This window comes from Myotis nattereri (assembly GCF_964212035.1).
Source record: "Myotis nattereri genome assembly, chromosome: 2".
Taxonomy (NCBI): Eukaryota; Metazoa; Chordata; class Mammalia; order Chiroptera; family Vespertilionidae; genus Myotis; species Myotis nattereri.
This window is the reverse complement of record NC_138076.1, coordinates 201,307,128-201,324,974: the sequence shown is the minus strand read 5'-3', so window position 1 is coordinate 201,324,974 and position 17,847 is coordinate 201,307,128. Positions and strand designations below refer to the sequence as shown.

General features: G+C 36.3%; 2 protein-coding genes across 24 annotated transcripts in view; one reads left to right on the top strand and one right to left on the bottom strand.

Moving 5' to 3' along the window:
* The window catches only part of PARPBP (PARP1 binding protein), a gene marked incomplete at both ends in the record, with an annotated part of 43,231 nt that extends 42,688 nt beyond the window's left edge, over positions 1 to 543 (bottom strand). For all 22 annotated transcript variants that reach the window (XM_081082407.1, XM_081082428.1, XM_081082418.1 and 19 more), the window contains one exon: positions 391 to 543. In XM_081082407.1, coding sequence (XP_080938533.1) covers positions 391 to 543 — 153 coding nt within the window. The remainder of the gene's footprint in view (positions 1 to 390) is intronic.
* A 2,681-nt stretch (positions 544 to 3,224) lies between these two features.
* Positions 3,225 to 17,847, top strand: part of NUP37 (nucleoporin 37) — a 32,973-nt gene continuing 18,350 nt past the window's right edge. For both annotated transcript variants that reach the window (XM_081085103.1, XM_081085102.1), the window contains exons 1-6: positions 3,225 to 3,301; positions 3,994 to 4,093; positions 4,756 to 4,983; positions 9,456 to 9,580; positions 13,433 to 13,505; positions 15,744 to 15,838. In XM_081085103.1, coding sequence (XP_080941229.1) covers positions 4,828 to 4,983; positions 9,456 to 9,580; positions 13,433 to 13,505; positions 15,744 to 15,838 — 449 coding nt within the window. In that variant the 5' untranslated portion in view covers positions 3,225 to 3,301; positions 3,994 to 4,093; positions 4,756 to 4,827. The remainder of the gene's footprint in view (positions 3,302 to 3,993; positions 4,094 to 4,755; positions 4,984 to 9,455; positions 9,581 to 13,432; positions 13,506 to 15,743; positions 15,839 to 17,847) is intronic.

Here is a 17,847-nt window from a genome sequence, read left to right as displayed (position 1 = left end):
ATAAAATACTTTGGTTATATTTAAATAAACATTATCTATGTGTGCTTTCCAGATCTTTTTAGGGAAGGAAGTCTTATAAAATTAAAGTAATTTTAATCATAATAATCATAACAGCTGCAGGTTTAACTTAAAACTTCAAATTAAACATCAAATGTGTATGTTCTATGTTGAATTATACATATGAAGGCCTTAATTTTGAAACAAATAACTTAACATCCAATAGTAATTTCTGACATAGGTATGCAGAGCCATTTGTGAAAAAAGTATATTGATATTATCATAGGAGGTCATCTATTGCAAAGAAATTAATGTAATGAAGTTTATTCAAATAGCAGCAACCAAAATTCACTGTTAAAAAAAAAAAAGTGAACCTAAATATAGCCTACTAACCTGTTTGTTGTTCTCTGCCATGGATAGCTGCAATGCCAAGATCATGGAGTCTGCGCCACATACTGTAGTTCTCTCGGAGTCACAAAGCGTGTGCCAATTCCTCCTGAACTCTTTAATCATATCCAAGACAGACTTCTGATGAAGCACAGCCATGCTCCTAAATTAGGACAGAATGCAATATTAAAAGGCTTTATTTTCATTGGAAATTAATATTGAACATGTATAAGGCAAGCAAGAGTTAGAGAAAAATAAGTAATGAACAAGAGGTCATCTCATGTTTACAAAGATTGCTTTTCATGAAATTTAGGAGAACAGAATAAAAACAATTTCTCCCCAATCATATTTTCCTCTCCTTTCGCTTTCTTAAGCCAAATCGTTTGAAATAACAAAATACAACCTTCGACCTGAAAATTCATACAAAATAGATACACCAATTCTGCAAACTTATAATTACAGACACATAGCTAATTAAAACTGTGTTTAAAAATTTTTGTTTTACGATAGATGGTAATATCTGTGGTAGACTGGGGAGGGAGGCAGCCAATTTCTTCCCATCGTTGTATTATCCCAAAAGAGATTGTCTATTTTTCCATCCCTTTGAATCTCGGTTGGCCTTGTGACTTGATTTAACCAACAGGATGTAGCAGGAATGGCACTGTGGGAGTTCCAAGCCTAGACCTCGAAGGGCCAGTGCAGAAAAAGAGTTAATACAGCAGGCCTGATTACTATCCTTTGAAAGTCCTGCTTACAAGGCTGGCCCTTGACTGACATCTGGGAACTTAGATTTCAGGAGGGTTTCTAGTAAGAGTGGCTCACTGTGCTTAAACTGTTTGTACAACAATATAGTTATGCTGTACACATAGGTTCCTTCTGAGTTTGGATTTTGGAACAAAATCTCAGATGTTTACTATGTATCTTGGGTTTCTATGATCAAGAAAATGGGCATACGCCATTTACAAAATAATAACCTAAAGACACAATCAGTGACACAACTTAAATGAACAGGTATAAGACTGAAAATATCTACTTAAATACAGGTCCTAGTAAATAGCTAAGAATTATATTTCTCTTAAAAATATCACCCTCATCTCTTATAATAAATAAAAAAGAAAGTGAAGAAGTAATGCTTCTGTAATGATCAGTTTGCCTGAAAGAAATCTTTAGTAGTAAATGACTTACTAATGTTATTTAAAGGCCAGTGCAGAAAAAGAGTTCAGATTGCTAGAATGAAGATGAATCTAGAATTACACTGTTCTGAATCCTGGCTTCACCACTTGCTAGCTGTGAGATCTTTGCCAAGCTATGTCACCTCTCCCAGCCTCAGCTTCGTTGCACTGAAAAATGAAAATAATAACAGTTACTATCTCATAAAGTTTTGTAAAAAGTAAATGATAAATATAACTGAAACTTTTAGATCAGTGCCTGGCACATATAAGAGCCAACAATCTTATCTAGGGGTCAGCACACTTTTTGGAAAGGGCCAAATAGCATATATTTGAGGAGTGCAAGCCATACAGTCTCTGTCACAACTACTCAACCTGACCTTGCCATGAGAAAATAGCCACCAACAACCCATGAACAAATGAGCTTCATCAAAACTTAATAAAAACTGAAATTTGAATTTCATATAATTTTCACACATCCCAAAATATCATTCTTCTAATGATCCACCCCCCTACCCCTCCCCACCCTCACCCCCACCACCCCCCAACCATTTAAACATGCAAAATCCATTCTTAGCTTGGGAACTGGATGCACTAAAACAGGCAGTGCCATGGGTTTGCCAACCCTGATCTAGTCTCAACTCTCCCAGTAGCTAGCTGGCTGTGTGAGCCTAGGCAGCTTTTAACCTGACTGCCTAGGTAGAGGTTTCATCAAAAAGAAAACAGGAATAATATTTTCCAGCCAGTTATGGGGAGTCAGTGAGACAACGAATATGCAAGCCCTCTGAATGTCAGTCTGCACTACACAAAACCAGCAGTAGAAGGTGGCAGAGATCATAAACACTTGTTTAAAAAAAAACTGGATTCCAAGCCGTACTGAAGCAAACAAACATTGTGAGACAGGAAACTGTCACTGGGGAGGCAGTGTGAGATGATTAAAAGAACTCCACTTTTGCGTCAGAGAGATCAGGGTCCACATGCAGGCTCTCCCATTTATTAGCTGTATGCGCTTCGGTATTTAAAATATCTGATGAGCATATATTTCTTCATCTGTAAAGCGGGGAGGATATCTCCTATCCCATAAGATTATGAGCCGTTAGAGAGACAAGTAAATAATCCACCTAGTGCCCGGCACTTAGTAGTTGCTCAATAAAAAAATAAAAAATGGCAGTCGTTGCTGCAATCCCTGTCAGAATGCAGGTCCAAAAAGTTCCTCAGGAGGATGTAACAGGGAGAGGGCGAATGCAGCAGAACTGGAGTCTGCGTAGGTTTGGGGACTAGAACCCCGGTCTGTCGCCTAATGAACCTAAGGAGCCCTCAATGGGCCTCGGACTTCCAGCCCCACCCACTCGTAGATACTGTCAACTCCGTTCAATACACCCAGACCCAACCTGGCTGCAGAACGAAGCCACCGCAACATTAACTTAAACGATCACTCGGCGCTTTCTGTCACCGAAAAACCCGCGGCTTGAATCACCACTTACCATGTGACATGCGGATGGAGAAGAGGTCAGACTCACCTGGCTCGGGGGAGAGTCAGGAGGTGCAGGACCAGCTGAAGCAGGGACCTTCCCAGCCGCACAGCCTCTCCGCTGTTTGAATCATCGCGGGTTACATTTTAAATCTCGCGGGACGGCCTGAGAGCCAATCGCCGCTGCCGCCCTCTGACCCGGAAGCAGAATCGACACGAGCCTCTAAGTGCTCTCCGCGGATACCCACTCTTCTCTGGCGATTCCCGGTTCCCTCCGGTGCGTATCACGGAGCCCAGGGGGCCGCGCCGCTTTGCTACCCACCTCCCCGCCGTCCCCAGGCGGCTCTCCACCCCTCTTCCCTCCGACCTCGGGCTCGGGGAGGCGGTAGCGGGGTCTCGCGCGATCTGCCTGGGACAGGGGGAGGCATCTGGGCTCTTAGTAGGACCGCCTCTTACTCCCTCCCCGGTGCTCTTCCAGTTTTTCAGGCACGTGTCCCGCCCGCCGTGCACTGTGAGACCCCGGTAATGTAGCGAGACCGGACACTGCTTTAGACCGAGTGTCCTGACCGCGGGTCTCCTGCCTTCCCGCACCTCTGTGCCTCCGGGGGCCTTTCGGGCGGCTGGTCGCCTTAAGCTAAATGCCCAATCCCAGATGCCCGCTTGTAAGGTCACTGGTGTATTGGCTTTCTGAGGTGGGACTCATCTGATTCCCAATAAGTCCTCATCGGGTACTTCATATGTTTGTAATCGAGCCCAGCTGTTTTCAGGATAACTTCGGCGTCCAATAAAAAAAAAATAAATAAAATAAAATATCTATAGAACCCATGTCTCTTTCGGGAATGCTACATCCAGAATGCATACCAGACCACGACAGCTTAGTTGACGTTTTTGTGCAGGTTATGTGAATATTATTTTTTATAACACATTTTGTCACTCCTTCCATATCGCATATTTTGTATCTGTTTGTAGTGCAGCACTTTTCACGCTGAGCCGTACCTGTCCCGGATTGTGAGCTCCTGCGAAGCCCAGAGCTGCGTTTTTCTTCTCTAGCACTGGCGCCCAACACGTGGTAATGTTTTCAAACTCTGACTCATCTTATGGCCTTGGAAAGCTAATTTAAGTCCTGAAGCCTTGATTTCCCCATCAGTAAAATGGGAACCATGGGCAGTACCTCCCTCTACGGCAGTGATTCTCAACCTTCTGGCCCTTTAAATACAGTTCCTCATGTTGTGACCCAACCATAAAATTATTTTCGTTGCTATTTCATAACTGTAATGTTGCTACTGTTGTGAATCGTAATGTAAACATCTGATATGCAGGATGGTCTTGGGCGACCCCTGTTAAAGGGTCGTTCGACCGCCAAAGGGGTTGCGACCCACAGGTTGAGAACCGCTGCTAAGGTTTATAGGAATAGTTGATGCTTATTGTCAGTAAAATGGTTAACATGGCACCTGCAAAAAGATACTCTGTAAATGTTAACTAATGTTAAAGAATTTGTCATAAATATGTTTACTGAAGTGATTTCCTCTTCAAATGTTATATTTTTTAGATAATGTAAACAAAATTATAGTGATTCATGCTGCTCGGTATCATTCACAAAGTATCTAAATAAGTACTTTAAATTTTTTGTTGCTGTCTGTGGCATTTGCAATACTCCATTCTTATTTTGCTCATTTGCTGAAAGTGAATAATATTTTCGACCATTTCTATCTAACTGTGTCTGTGCTATAGTTCACAGTTTCATGACCTTGTCCAGTTGAAGGCTACTTTATTGTTACAACTGCTCAAACTTTGACATACAAGATGAAGCAAGATGCCACAAGGAATGCTGCTTACACCGTGGATTGTGAAGATTATGTGCATGTGGTAGAATTTAATCCCTTTGACACCGGGGGTTCCGGAAACCTAATTGCATATGGTGGCAATAATTACGTGGTCATTGGCACGTGCACATTTCAGGTGAGTGTGTGAAACTACAGTGAATGACAGTGAAGATATTTCACTGATAAGAAAGCTTACGCAAATGTTGGTAAACTTTTGCTAAACTTTGCAAGTATATTGCTTCCCTTTGAAGTTATGTTTTTATCTAGTTAAACAGTATTAGACATTGTTCTTCGTCTCTCCTGTTAGAAGCTTCAAGTTCCATACTACCTAATTTCATGCCTCCCTCTTGTCTTGAGAGAGAACTAAGGTAAATCAAACTGGAAGATTTCCTCATTCCTATCAGATAGGCAATCTTATTCTAACACTGGTGAAAAAAACACTATCAATATCATGAATTTGAATTTCAACAAAGCTTTTTTCAGAATCTGATCATGTTCTTTTGAAAGATGGAAATTTAAGTTGAACGATAGTATTGATTGATGTCATATATCTGTCAAATATTTATGAAGTTCGTATCTGGTGTGGGCACTGGTAATAAATACATGTTTATAAAAGCAAGGACCCTGCCCTCAAGGAGATGTTTAAATGTAAACTCTAATAAGAAAACTTCTATAAAAGTCCTATTTGTAGACGGGAGAGGGAGCGTGAAAAGTTCAAGTCTATTCAAAGGGTCATCAGTAATGAATTAAGGCCTCTACTGGGACTTGGATGAGAACTCTTGACTCAGGCAAGAACACGAAACTGAGAAGGATAGCTAATGTTTTGGATGGCAGAGTTCATTTAATATGCTGTCTGTGCACATGTATGTCAGACTCTGCTCAGAATCCAAATACTATATAATGTATGTAATTAATGTGTCAAGTTGAACAAGCTAAAATTTAATAAAGATGAATATAAGTCTTAATATGATAGATTACTAGAGCTAAAAGGGAGAATTGTGACTTCCAGTTTTTAATCACCTGGATGTTCACATGAATCAGTGCAATGATTAAACTGCCAAAGAGAGCTAATTCAGTGCTATCCAATAGAAATATAACGTGAGCCACAAATATAAATTTAAATGTTGTAACCACATTATGGAAAGTGTAAAGCAGATGAAATTAATTTTTTACCTAGCATATCCACAATATTTTATGTGCAGCCAATATGAAAAATAATTGAGATATTTTATAGTCTATACTAACTCTGAAATCTAGTGTGGATTTTGCACTTTATAAAGTGTACACGTCTCAGCTTGAACTATACATATATCAAGTGTTTAAAAGCCCCATGTGGCTATATTGGACTGCACAGCTCTATATTCTCTATAAAGTGGCAGTAATGTTTATTTCAGTTCTCAGCACTGTGGAGGTTTAAAGGAGATAATGTACTTGAAGACAGATTTCAGAGTGGTATTCAGATATTTAAAACTTTGCATAAAAGAGGGATTAGACTCAGAATGGTAAAAGTGTTGTGTTATTTGTCAATTCTATTTAAGAGTGATGCCAAATCTTCTCTGAGTCTGTTCCCCTAAGGCAGTGGTTCTCAACCTTGGCTGCACATTAGAATCACCTGGGAATCTTTTTAAAATCCTGATTTCTGGGCCTCATCCTCCGGAAATTCTGTTTCTTTGTTACTGTTGTGGCCCCACCCCATAACAAAGAAACAGAATTTCCGGAGGATGAGGCCCAGAAATCAGGATTTTAAAAAGATTCCCAGGTGATTCTAATGTGGAGCCAAGGTTGAGAACCACTGCCCTAAGGGGAAATCAGCCATGGCCAGGAATTAGACTTATACTCTGTGTGGTTCCAGAAAGCAGAATTTGAAGTCATGAGTAGAATTTACATGTAAAAAGATTTTGGTTTCATGTTAAAGAGAACTCTTCTAATAATTCGATCTGTCCTAAATGGAATAATCTCCTCCCAAGAAGTAGCTAGTTCCCTCTCACTGAAAGTGTTCAGAAAAGGGTTGCATGAACTCTTGTTTTCAGATAATGTACCAGGGATTTAAGCATTCAATGAAAGAAACAGAGTAGGTAAACTTTACAGTCTCCTCTAACTAAAATTCTATACTTGGCCTTAAATGGGTGTGATAGGAAAGCCTGCCCATTTCAAATCCTTAGAATAGCCCTTTCATCAACCTGGCTTGGCTCCAACCTCAAATATGCTGGAGCCTTATATAATGATATGTATTATGGCATGTCTTCCACAAAGTATCTTAATTTCCTGCCTATACAATACTGCCTACACCCAAAATAGCATTTGTCTCTGCCTATACCACACACACACCCTAGCCTTTTAGTTGGCTCAATGGCAGACATTGCTGCCAGGAAAAAAAGATTTCACTGGTAATACATAAAGCTCAGACTGTACAGTCCCTGGGATTTCTTTATCCCCATGACCACCAAATAATTCCAAATATGCTTTGGATAACAAATTACAAGACCTAATTGTCAGCACTATTGTTACAGTAGCAAAATAACGTCTGTTTTGATGGTAAAAACTTCATTTTTAGAAGATTGATTTGTCGAGTGTAGAAAAATAGATGTAACCCAAACTATGAAGTCAGCTATGATTAGGCTTCTAACCTTATTTTAAAATTGCTTAGTGGTTGCTGTCTTGGTATATCTGGCTGTTAGCCATACAGTTATACACACAAATTACGAAGTAATAAAATTTGACAGTGTTTTTCTTTCCTTGATAAATACATTTTTATCCTTTTTTTGTTTATGGAAAAACTTTTTGCTGTTAACTCTAAATTCATCTGAAATTTAAATTTATTTTCAAGGGACATCTGAATTATGTAGAGAAAGAGATGTGTAATGTATTTGTGAAATGACTTTGTTAAGATCTCAAAGGCTATCCTGAAAAAATCAACACATCCACTGGAATTCAATTAAAGTACACATTATACAACTTTGCATTTAGATTCAGGATGAATGGAATTCTTAGAACAAGTCTTTAGATAATTCCCTTCCATAGAGACACATGTGTCCCATTAAATATCAAGTTTCACCTGCTCTAGATTTTTTCCCTGCTATTTTATAATTCTATAAACTTTTATTTAAAAAAACTAGTCATTTAATATAGAAGATCCCTTTGGAAAATTTTGTCGCGAAAATTTTTGCTTTTGCCCTGGCCAGTGTGGCTCGGTTTGGCATTGTCCCGTGCACCAAAAGGTTGCTGGTTTAATTCCTGGTCAGGGAACATGCCTGGGTTGTGGGCTTGATCCCTGGTAGGGAGTGGGAAGGAGACAGTCGATCCATGTTTCAGTATTACATCAATGTTTCTTTCCCTCTCTAAAAATCAATAGAAAATATGTATAAAAAGGAGAAGAAAAAAAAAACACAACCATTCTGCTTTTTTCTTCAGACACAGGGTATTGATTTAAATAATAAAACCATGGTTTATTTATTTTTAAAATCAATGTTTTAAGTTTATAAAATGTGTTTTTAAGTATATATAATCAATATATGGTATAGAGAATAATAATAAAATAGATTAGGAAATGGAATATTAGCAATTCTTTTGAAGCCTCTTGGGTATCCTGCCCTTATTGCCCTTCTCACCCCCAAGAAGTAACCATGTCTGAATCTTTGTGTTTTACAATTCCTTGTTTTTCTCTATAGAGTTACCATAGGTGGTGCAAATCAATATTTTTTTCATGTTTTAAACTATATCAATGAAATTATTCTGTATTGTGTTTTCCAATTTGTTGCTATTGATATATTTGTTAGATTCCTCCATTTTTTACTTCATTTATTTTCACTGTTGGTTTACTTACAGTTTTTTACTATTGAAAACATTGGAATGGGGGGGGGGTTGTCTTCTGTTTTGTTCCCCCCTCCTTTCATTTTTTTTTTCCTTAATAGTTTATGTTTTACATGCCATTTTCCTTCTTTTAATGGTTACCAAAGACACTTTAACATGCATACTTAAACAAAGTCAAAATTAATATCTTTAACTTTATGAACAAAACAGGGACCTTTGACACATGAACTGTTATCACCCCCCCCCCCCCAGACTTCTGTTGTCATATTTTAGCTATCATTTTTTTTTAACCCACAAATTTGATGTTGTTTCATGTGGCTAACATTTGTTTAATTTACTCACCTGTTTGCTTCTTATTTTTTTTACTCACTGTTCCTTACATCTGAGGCCTTCCTTGTGGGGTCATTTTTCTTCACTCTGAAGCATATATTCTACTACAGGAAACAGTCTATTAATAAACTTTTTGTAAAGAACCAGGTAGTAAATACTTTAGGCTCTTACAATTAGGTATAGCTCACAGTTCAATGTTTAATATTAGAAGTTGTTTGGGTCTTTAGAAGTTTGGTGATGTTTTGGTGACCAGAAATATGCCATAAGAACTTAACTCTTGTTTATATTAACTAGCTTCTAGAAAAAACTGTTTTTGTTATACATCATTTTGCCCAAAGTCAGGAACCTATCAATTACATTAAGTGAGGACTCACTGTACATAGTCTCCTGGTAAATTCTTTATTATCACAAAATGGAGTATTACAATGTTTGTTCTCATAACTTATAACATTGAGTGTGTTTGCTTAGGAGGAAGAAGCAGACATTGAAGGCCTTCAGTATAAAACACTACAAACAATTCACCATGGAATCAGAGTTGGTGGCATAGCTTGGAGCCCAGAGACTAGACTTGATTCACTTCCTCCAGTAATCAAGTAAGTTTAAAATTATTGTTAAGTGCAATATTTATTAATGTCCTTTGTGTTAAGTGATCTGAAGCCTTTGATCATTAAGGACTTTTTCCCTCTATTTCTATTTTCTCCAGCTCTAGATAGTAGATATTTTAACATTTGCTATTATTTCATAGTTTAGGCTTATTGTCTGAATTTGTGGTTTAAATATGTAGTCGTAGCAATGATGGCTTGAGTATATGGCTGGTCCTACGACAAAGCTCTCTACCTGAGATTCGTCTGAATCATTTTGTCTTCACAGATTCTTCACGAAGTTTACCACTTATTGAAAGTATAAGTCCGTTAAAAGAACTAAATTTGATTGAGTCATTAATCAACCTTACTGCCCTATACATAGCCCAAGGTCACATTTTTATGTTTAACAATACATAAAATTAATCTAATCTTTGCACTTCAGTTTTTGTGAAGGCATTTGAAAAGAATAATTGCTTTTTGAGAAAACCATAATACTGCCTGCTAAGACCGTCTTCATAAGGGCCATAATATGTCAGAGTATTTAAGGTTTGTTACAAAACACTAACCTTGCTTCCACAAATACCGCAGCCAAAAGATACGTCTTCTTTTAGTAAACAGTATCTAGCCATCCACAAGTTAGCATTTACTGAGCTAACCTAATTTTTTAAAATTAAGGGATAATGTACATACAGGGAAGCTCTCAACTCTAAAGGGTACAGTTTCATCAGTGTTGACAAATGCAGACACTTGTAGAACCCACTCACTTAGCATTTCTGTCACCGTAAAAGATTCTTTGTGCTCCTTCCCAGTCAATTCCTGCCCCCTATTCCCTGCCAAAGCAACCATTGATCCAATTTCTATTACCAGAAATTAGTTTTGCCTCTTCTAGAACTTCATATAAATGAAATCATACAGAATATATATTTTTGTGTGTCTGGCTTAATGTTTTTGAGATTCATCCATAGTGTGTATACCAATGATTCCTTTTTATTTTTGAGGAGTATTCCATTACATTGTATAAATATTCTGCAATTTATATGCATTCTCCTATAAGTGGAAATCAGTTTTCAGTTTTAGCTATTATGACTAAAGCTGCTATGAGCATTTCTGTATACAGATTTATTGTATAAATGGCTTCATAGGGGTAGAATTACTGACTCAGAAGGGAGATGTGTATTTAACATTTTAAGAAAGTACCAGTTTCCATAATGGTTCTATCATTTTATGTTCCCACCAATAATCTAAGGATGTTCAATTGCTCTACCTACTCTCCAGCATTTATTGTTGGCAATCTTTAATTTTAACATTCTGGTTGCTACCACTATGCCATTTCCTGATGACTAATGATGTTGAGCACTTTTCAGTGTGCATTCTATTTCCTGCCTTCAGATTCTTCACCTACAGCAAGACTGTGAACATGTTCTGTGATTTGCTCTAGAAGCTTTTACAGGTGTTAGCTGCCTGAATTTTGAATAATCTACATAACAGTTCTTGTCAACATACATATGTCATTGTTAATAGCCAGCGTGCTGTTCATTTCCTTTTATATTAAAAGGAAATGTTCAGAGCCTGGAGCTAAAAAAAAAAGTCAGTCATCAGTCTCTCTGCATTCCGGAGGAGATTTTGAAAGCTATAGAAACCATCTCCTTCTCGTGGTTTTGTTTCGTACCTGCTCTCCTGTCCTTTTTTAAATGGATTTGCTGTATTGTTTCATCTTTTTTGTTGTTGTTGCTTTTTTATTAGCTGCCTCAAAGCTACTTTGGATCTGTAGCAATATAAATTATAAATTCAAAATATAAACCAGCCATTAATTTTAAAAATAATATTTTTAGAGCAAGCTGACAGCACAGTTTTGTTTTCAAATAAATTAAGTATTTTTATTATAAAAATAATACACACTTACTATATCAAGTTTAGAATATACAAAAATTTTTTTAGATGCCAGCTATACACCTAATACTTTTTCCATTTTTGTTGGTAAATTTATACAATTCTAATTAAACTGTATATATAAGTTTTTATACTTTTTATTTTCCTTTACATTTGTTTCATGGCATTTCACAATATGTAGTCTTTTTTCATGACTAAATAGTAGTCTATCAAGATGACTGAGGTATAACTTTATATTTCTCTTATCATCATTAACTTTTATCCTACAGTTAGAATCTCTTCATAATATTTTATATTTTATCTTTAGCATTTAGTTGCCTTAAATTCTGTTCTCTCTCTCCCTCCCTCCGTTTTCTCTTTTTCTGTACCCACTTGATGGAGAATAAACTGTTCATCTTACTTCAGTTCTCTGAGGTTTTCTGATTTAAAGAATGATATAAATGCCCTAAACATGTTTAAACTAAAGCAGCAAAGATTTAGAGGAAAGTGGAACAACACAAAGTTGACCACGAAGTTTTGTGATTTGTTTATTTTAATTATTCCTTTATTTTTTATTAAGTAAAAATGCTTTGACTTCTATAACTTTTTTTGTACACATTTTTTTTTTTACTGAAGTTGGCCTCATAGTAGTTATACCTTCTTTACAAACACTTTTGCTTGAGATATTTCTTTTTAAAACCTTCTGAAATAGACTTTATCTGTTTTAGAGATGAATTTTGAACAGACTTTTCAGTGATTTCTTTATGACGTAGCTATGAGAAAACCTGCTTTAGGAGAGACCCTCACATTAGTAATGTTGTAGCAAATTTGTTCTAGCGTTTCCTCTGTGTGGGAAATAAGGAATACCCAAAACAATAATGGGACAGATTCAAACAGGACAATTAGGTAGATTAAGTTTTGTTTTTTAGTTTTTCTTACCTTCTATTTGTATATATGAAATATAGCATCCATTCCCAAAAGAGCTATGTGCAGGGTGGGGCAAATGTAGGTTTATAGTTGTTTGGATGGAAAACAATACAATAATTAATAAATAAAAATACAAGAATAAATTCAATGTTTCTTATACTCACAACTGTAAACCTACTTTTGTTCCACCTTGCATATCACTGAGGTCCTCCGTGTGCCCCTCCCCAATCACTGAGAAGAGATGGTAACAGATGTACCAACACATTAGGAGCCTTGCTTTTATTTTATTTAAATGTTGTTGAATAAGTTTATTAGCTAAGAAAAAAATGCTTAACTTTAACGTAGTCAGAACTAAGGAAATTTAGGTCTGTTTGATACTCATTCACCTAAGACAATTAGAAATAAACTTTTAAAAAATATATAAATATAATTTTTATTTTTCCCCTAGCCATAATCTGACATACTGAGAATCTAATAATTTTAGGGTTGAAGGCAAACTAGTTTAAAAAATAGTTATTGCTTAGATTTTGTTTTTTAGTGTACTGTGCATTGATGAACTACTAAAAAAATACCTTAGTGTAGGGTCAGTATAAATAATATTCCAGTTTTTATCTTCTTTCATCTGATTTAATTTATTTAGAGGAATAGAACAAGTGAGAAGGCTTATGGATAACAGAAAAAGCCAGAGACTGATGTTTTTAATGTCTGATATTGACCTAGCTAAAATGAGGATACTTTTTAAATCACATCCTTTTATTCTCTTAAGAAAAAATTAAAAGTTAAGTTGATATGTTGATTTTTAATAAAATTGAACACTTGTTTTTTAAAAGACAAATCAAGAATATACTAAATTTTGTGTGTTTTCTTAAATTTAAGTACCTTCTGCTTTCGGTAATGGCTATGTAACTTTTTATAACAAAGTCACAACATACTCCTTCTGCACAAAAAAAAAAAGCATGACTATGAGTTATGAAAATAGCTTTGGTGACTAGAAGGAATTTGGAAGGTACGGATGAGAACCTTCATTTACAGAGACTAAAAGTGGGTTTGTTCTTTTGCTTCCAGATTTTGTACTTCAGCTGCTGATATGAAAATTAGATTGTTTACGTCAGATCTTCAAGATAAAAATGAATACAAGGTATGCTTGACAAGTATAATTTCTAAATTTATAGTTTATTTTAAAACATTATTTCTTGCTTTTTTAAATTAGATTTATCCTAATTTAAGATGATTTTTTATGGTCATCTTTAAAGTATGTGATTTAGGGTCTCGTTTACTCTATTTTAGGCCAAGTATCTAGGTTCTTAGTAAGGATTGCAGAATATTAATCTGATATCACTGATTAAATTAAAATATTAGGTTGGCACAACAAATGAGGGAGAATTCGAAATTCACAGTTGGTATATAGTAGGAGTATAATGGACATGAAGACACATGGAGTCCCAGTAAAACTTCAAAGAAACAGTCATTACAGCATAGTGCAAGGCGGGGTTACAAATTTGTTAAGAGCACAGATACCAGATCAAACTGCCTGAGTTTGAAGCCCAACTCTACCACTTTAATAACAGTGTGACTTTAGTCACTTTCCTAGCCTCTATGTTTATTCCCTTACCTGTAAAATAGGGATAATCATAGCATCTTCTTCATAGAATTATGGGCTAATTCGTATAAAACACTCAGAACACTGCTTTGTACACTGTAAGCCCTATATGTGAGTTTTCTATTGTAAGAAATAGTTCTGTAAAATAAGTCAGACAGAGAAAGACAAATACAGTTGACCCTTGAACCATACAGGTTTGAACAGCATGAATCCACTTACACGTGGCTTTTTTTCAATAAATATCTGTACTATTTTCGATCCATAGTTGGGGGTGCACTGATGTGGAGGGCAACTGTTTGCATTGATCTATACCATTTTATATAGAGGACTTGAGCATTTTCAGATTTTTGTATCCACAGGGAGTCCTGGAACCAACCCCCAACAGATACTGAGGGTAGTTAAGTTTTGGGGGAGTCAGATTTTTGACTGCTCAAGGGGTTAGCACTCCTAACCTCCACATTGTTCAGGAGTCAATTGTACTGTATGATCTCACTTAAATGTGGAATTTTAAAAAGCTTAACTCATAGAAACAGAGTAGAATGGCAGCTAAAATCAGGCTGGGGAGTAGGGGGAATATGGGCATGACGGCAAAAAGGAACAAACTTCAAATCATAAGATGAGTAAGTTCTGGGGACTGGTGTATATCATGGTGAGTATAATTAACAATTCTGTGTTAGATGCTTGAAAGTTGTTCTCACCAAGAAACAAAAGTGGGCCCTGGCAGGTGTGGCTCAGTTGATGGGAGCATCCTGGCTTTCGGGATCGATCCCTGTCAGGGCACATATGGGAGGCAACCGATCGATGTTTCTCTCTCACATAGATGTTTCTCTCTCTTTCTCTGCCTCTCTCTCTCTCTCTGCCTCTCTTTCTCAAAAATCAATAAAAACATATCTTCAGGTGAGGTGAGGATTTAAAAAAAGTTAATGTACTAGGATTAATAGACATTAAAATTAAATATTAATTTAGTTTGTCTTGTACACTGTGGCATAAGCTTTGAAGAATGTTTAGAGGATTTGAGTTTGTTAAAGTTACACAAAAATATTTAAATCAAAATTTTTTCTTCATGATATATTTCTAAATAGCAGTTCAAAATAGAAGCACTCTATTAAAACTAAGATCAAATTTGAGCTTTTGAAAGAATGGAGGGAGAAAGAACAATAGTCATTAAAATATTGAACCTTGCTGGCTCACATAGTGCTCTACCTTGTACCTTCCCCTTTGTTCCTTCTGTAGCCAGAAACAAATCTGTGGGTTGTTGTGATTGTGAGCTGGTAATACTGCTATCTCCAGTGCTGGTAGTCACATTGAACAAGTGAATAAAGACCTTAGAATGTGAAGTTCATCCTATGTGTTTATTAGGGAGCAGCAAGTATGAAGGGCAGTAGGTATGAAATAAATAGTTGAGGGGGACTCTTAACTCAAGCCCCTAGAAAGTTCCAGCTTTAATTTTTATTTAAACTTTATGTAATAAGTGAGAAAGGAGGTGACATGAGGACAGGTACAATAAAAAAAAAGTGGTGTTTTTGTAAAATATGCATAATAGAAAAGAAAGATTAAGCTAATAGCAGTGTGTTGAATAATCAGCTTCTTTCCAAGAAAAACCTTCAGAAAAGTGGGTGTATAAATCATGCTTTAAAAATAGCAGATTGCTAAGAAATATTTATGGAAAAGAGAAGCATGCAGTGAAAGCTTTTAAGGCAGTGAAGTAAAAATATTAGGTAGGAATAGTGTAGATTTTTTTTCCTGTGTTCTTATTAATTTTTCCCCTTATGTCAGATTTTAGAGGGCCATTCAGATTTCATTAATGGTTTGGTGTTTGACCCCAAAGAAGGCCATGGAATTGCAAGTGTGAGTGATGATCATACCTGCAGGTATGTTGCTTATGGTACAAGCACATTTTAAAAATGTTTACTTTAATAAGAATTACATTTTAAAAATTAGAGAAAATATAACTTCTATAGATACTCCAGATACTTCAATTAAATTGTAAGTATGACACAAATGTGAGTTTCAAAACTGGTGAGTTAAGTTCTCATCCCAGTTTTGGAAACATCCCTTACTGATTTATGGGTGCCTCTCTCCCTCTTATTTTATATCTGAACATTTATGAAATCTAAATATATAGGATCAAATTCTCCAATTATGGATAAGATCAGTAAGATAATAAAAGGCAGGTGCCATATTGTGACATTATTTCACAGATCCTATCCGGTAAGTCATTGTTTAATAAGTGCAAATTACTGCCGAACCGGTTTGGCTCAGTGGATAGAGCGTTGGCCTGCAGACTGAAGGGTCCCAGGTTCAATTCCGGTCAAGGGCATGTACCTTGGTTGCGGGCACGTCCCCAGTAGGGGGCGTGCAGGAGGCAGCTGATCAATCTCTCTCATCGATGTTTCTAGCTCTCTGTCCCTCTCGCTTCTTCTCTGTGAAAAATCAATAAAATATTTAAAAACATAATAATAATTGCAAATTTCATTTGCTAAAGCAAGACTCATGGGAAATTAGTGTTTTGACAAATTTGAAAGTCTCTATTTAAGCTTTTCTGTATATATAGCACATTTCAGTGTCACATTCTTCCATCCCACCCCCGTTTGGAACAGACAAGGTAGCTATAGCATTTTAATAATGCCTAAAGCTGGAGAATATCACAAGTAAAAAAACAAGACGAAGAGCCAGAGTAGGAGGTGGAATAAGGCTGTAGAGGCAGGAGTGAAATAAGTGAATCAGTCATGACAGGAGTGCCAGTTGCTGCTTCTTTCAACAGCACTGTGAGAAAAAGAAAAACACACTGTGCTGCTGTTTTGCATAGTTTTAATTTTTTTAAAAAATATATTTTATTGATTTTTTACAGAGAGGAAGGGAGAGAGATAGAGAGTTAGAAACATCGATGAGAGAGAAACATCGATCAGCTGCCTCCTGCACATCTCCTACTGGGGATGTGCCCGCAATCCAGGTACATGCCCTTGACCGGAATCGAACCTGGGACCTTTGAGTCCGCAGGCCGACGCTCTATCCACTGAGCCAAACCTGTTTCGGCATAGTTTTAATTTTTGATCAGGCTGTGACAAAATCAATAGTATTTATAAACACTTGTACACAGACAAAGCTATTAAATATGTGTCCTTTCACATTGGAAGTAAAGCCACTATCTACTTTTTAAATTTTAATCTTTGTAATAGCTCATCTTTTTAAAGTTAGAGTCATAGGCCATTATTCTTTTTGATCTGCCTGTTAAAATTTTCACATCAGAGATATGAAAGATTTACATGACCCCAAGTATTATAAAACCAAGTTTATATATAGATCTGAGGAGTAAATAGAACTATTTTTAAGATAAAAGTTAAATCACTAGAAATAAGTAGTGACATTTTATTTCTCTAAAACTAGACTTTCCTAATCCCAAACATTTGGGGTAATGATACCTGAGAAGGGAGAAAATGAGGGTCTTTGCAGGCCAAGGAGTAGCCTCTGAATAGTGAATAAGAGCCAGACAGACCTGGAATTACGTTCAGTGGTCTGTGAATTTATTTTTTTCTCTTGTAGACTTTTAGATTTTTTTGGACGAGTAAAATTGTCCTAAAATTTTGGGGGACTGACCCAGGGTTTCCAACTTTTTATTTTGTTAAGTAATAAGAATTTTAAAGTTCTACTGCCTTCAATTACCATAATTTTATGAAAGAAAGAACATTATTACTTTAAAAAGGACAAAGGGCTTAACTTCAAAGTGAAGTTAGACTTAATAAATTTAACTTTTTGAAAACTCACTGTGTTGCCCATAATTGTCTTATTTTGCTAGTCTGTGATTTTAGATGTTACTGTTCAGCAAATACTTGCTCCCCTTTCCCCCACCCCTGGGGAAGGAGGAGATTTTTCCCATTCT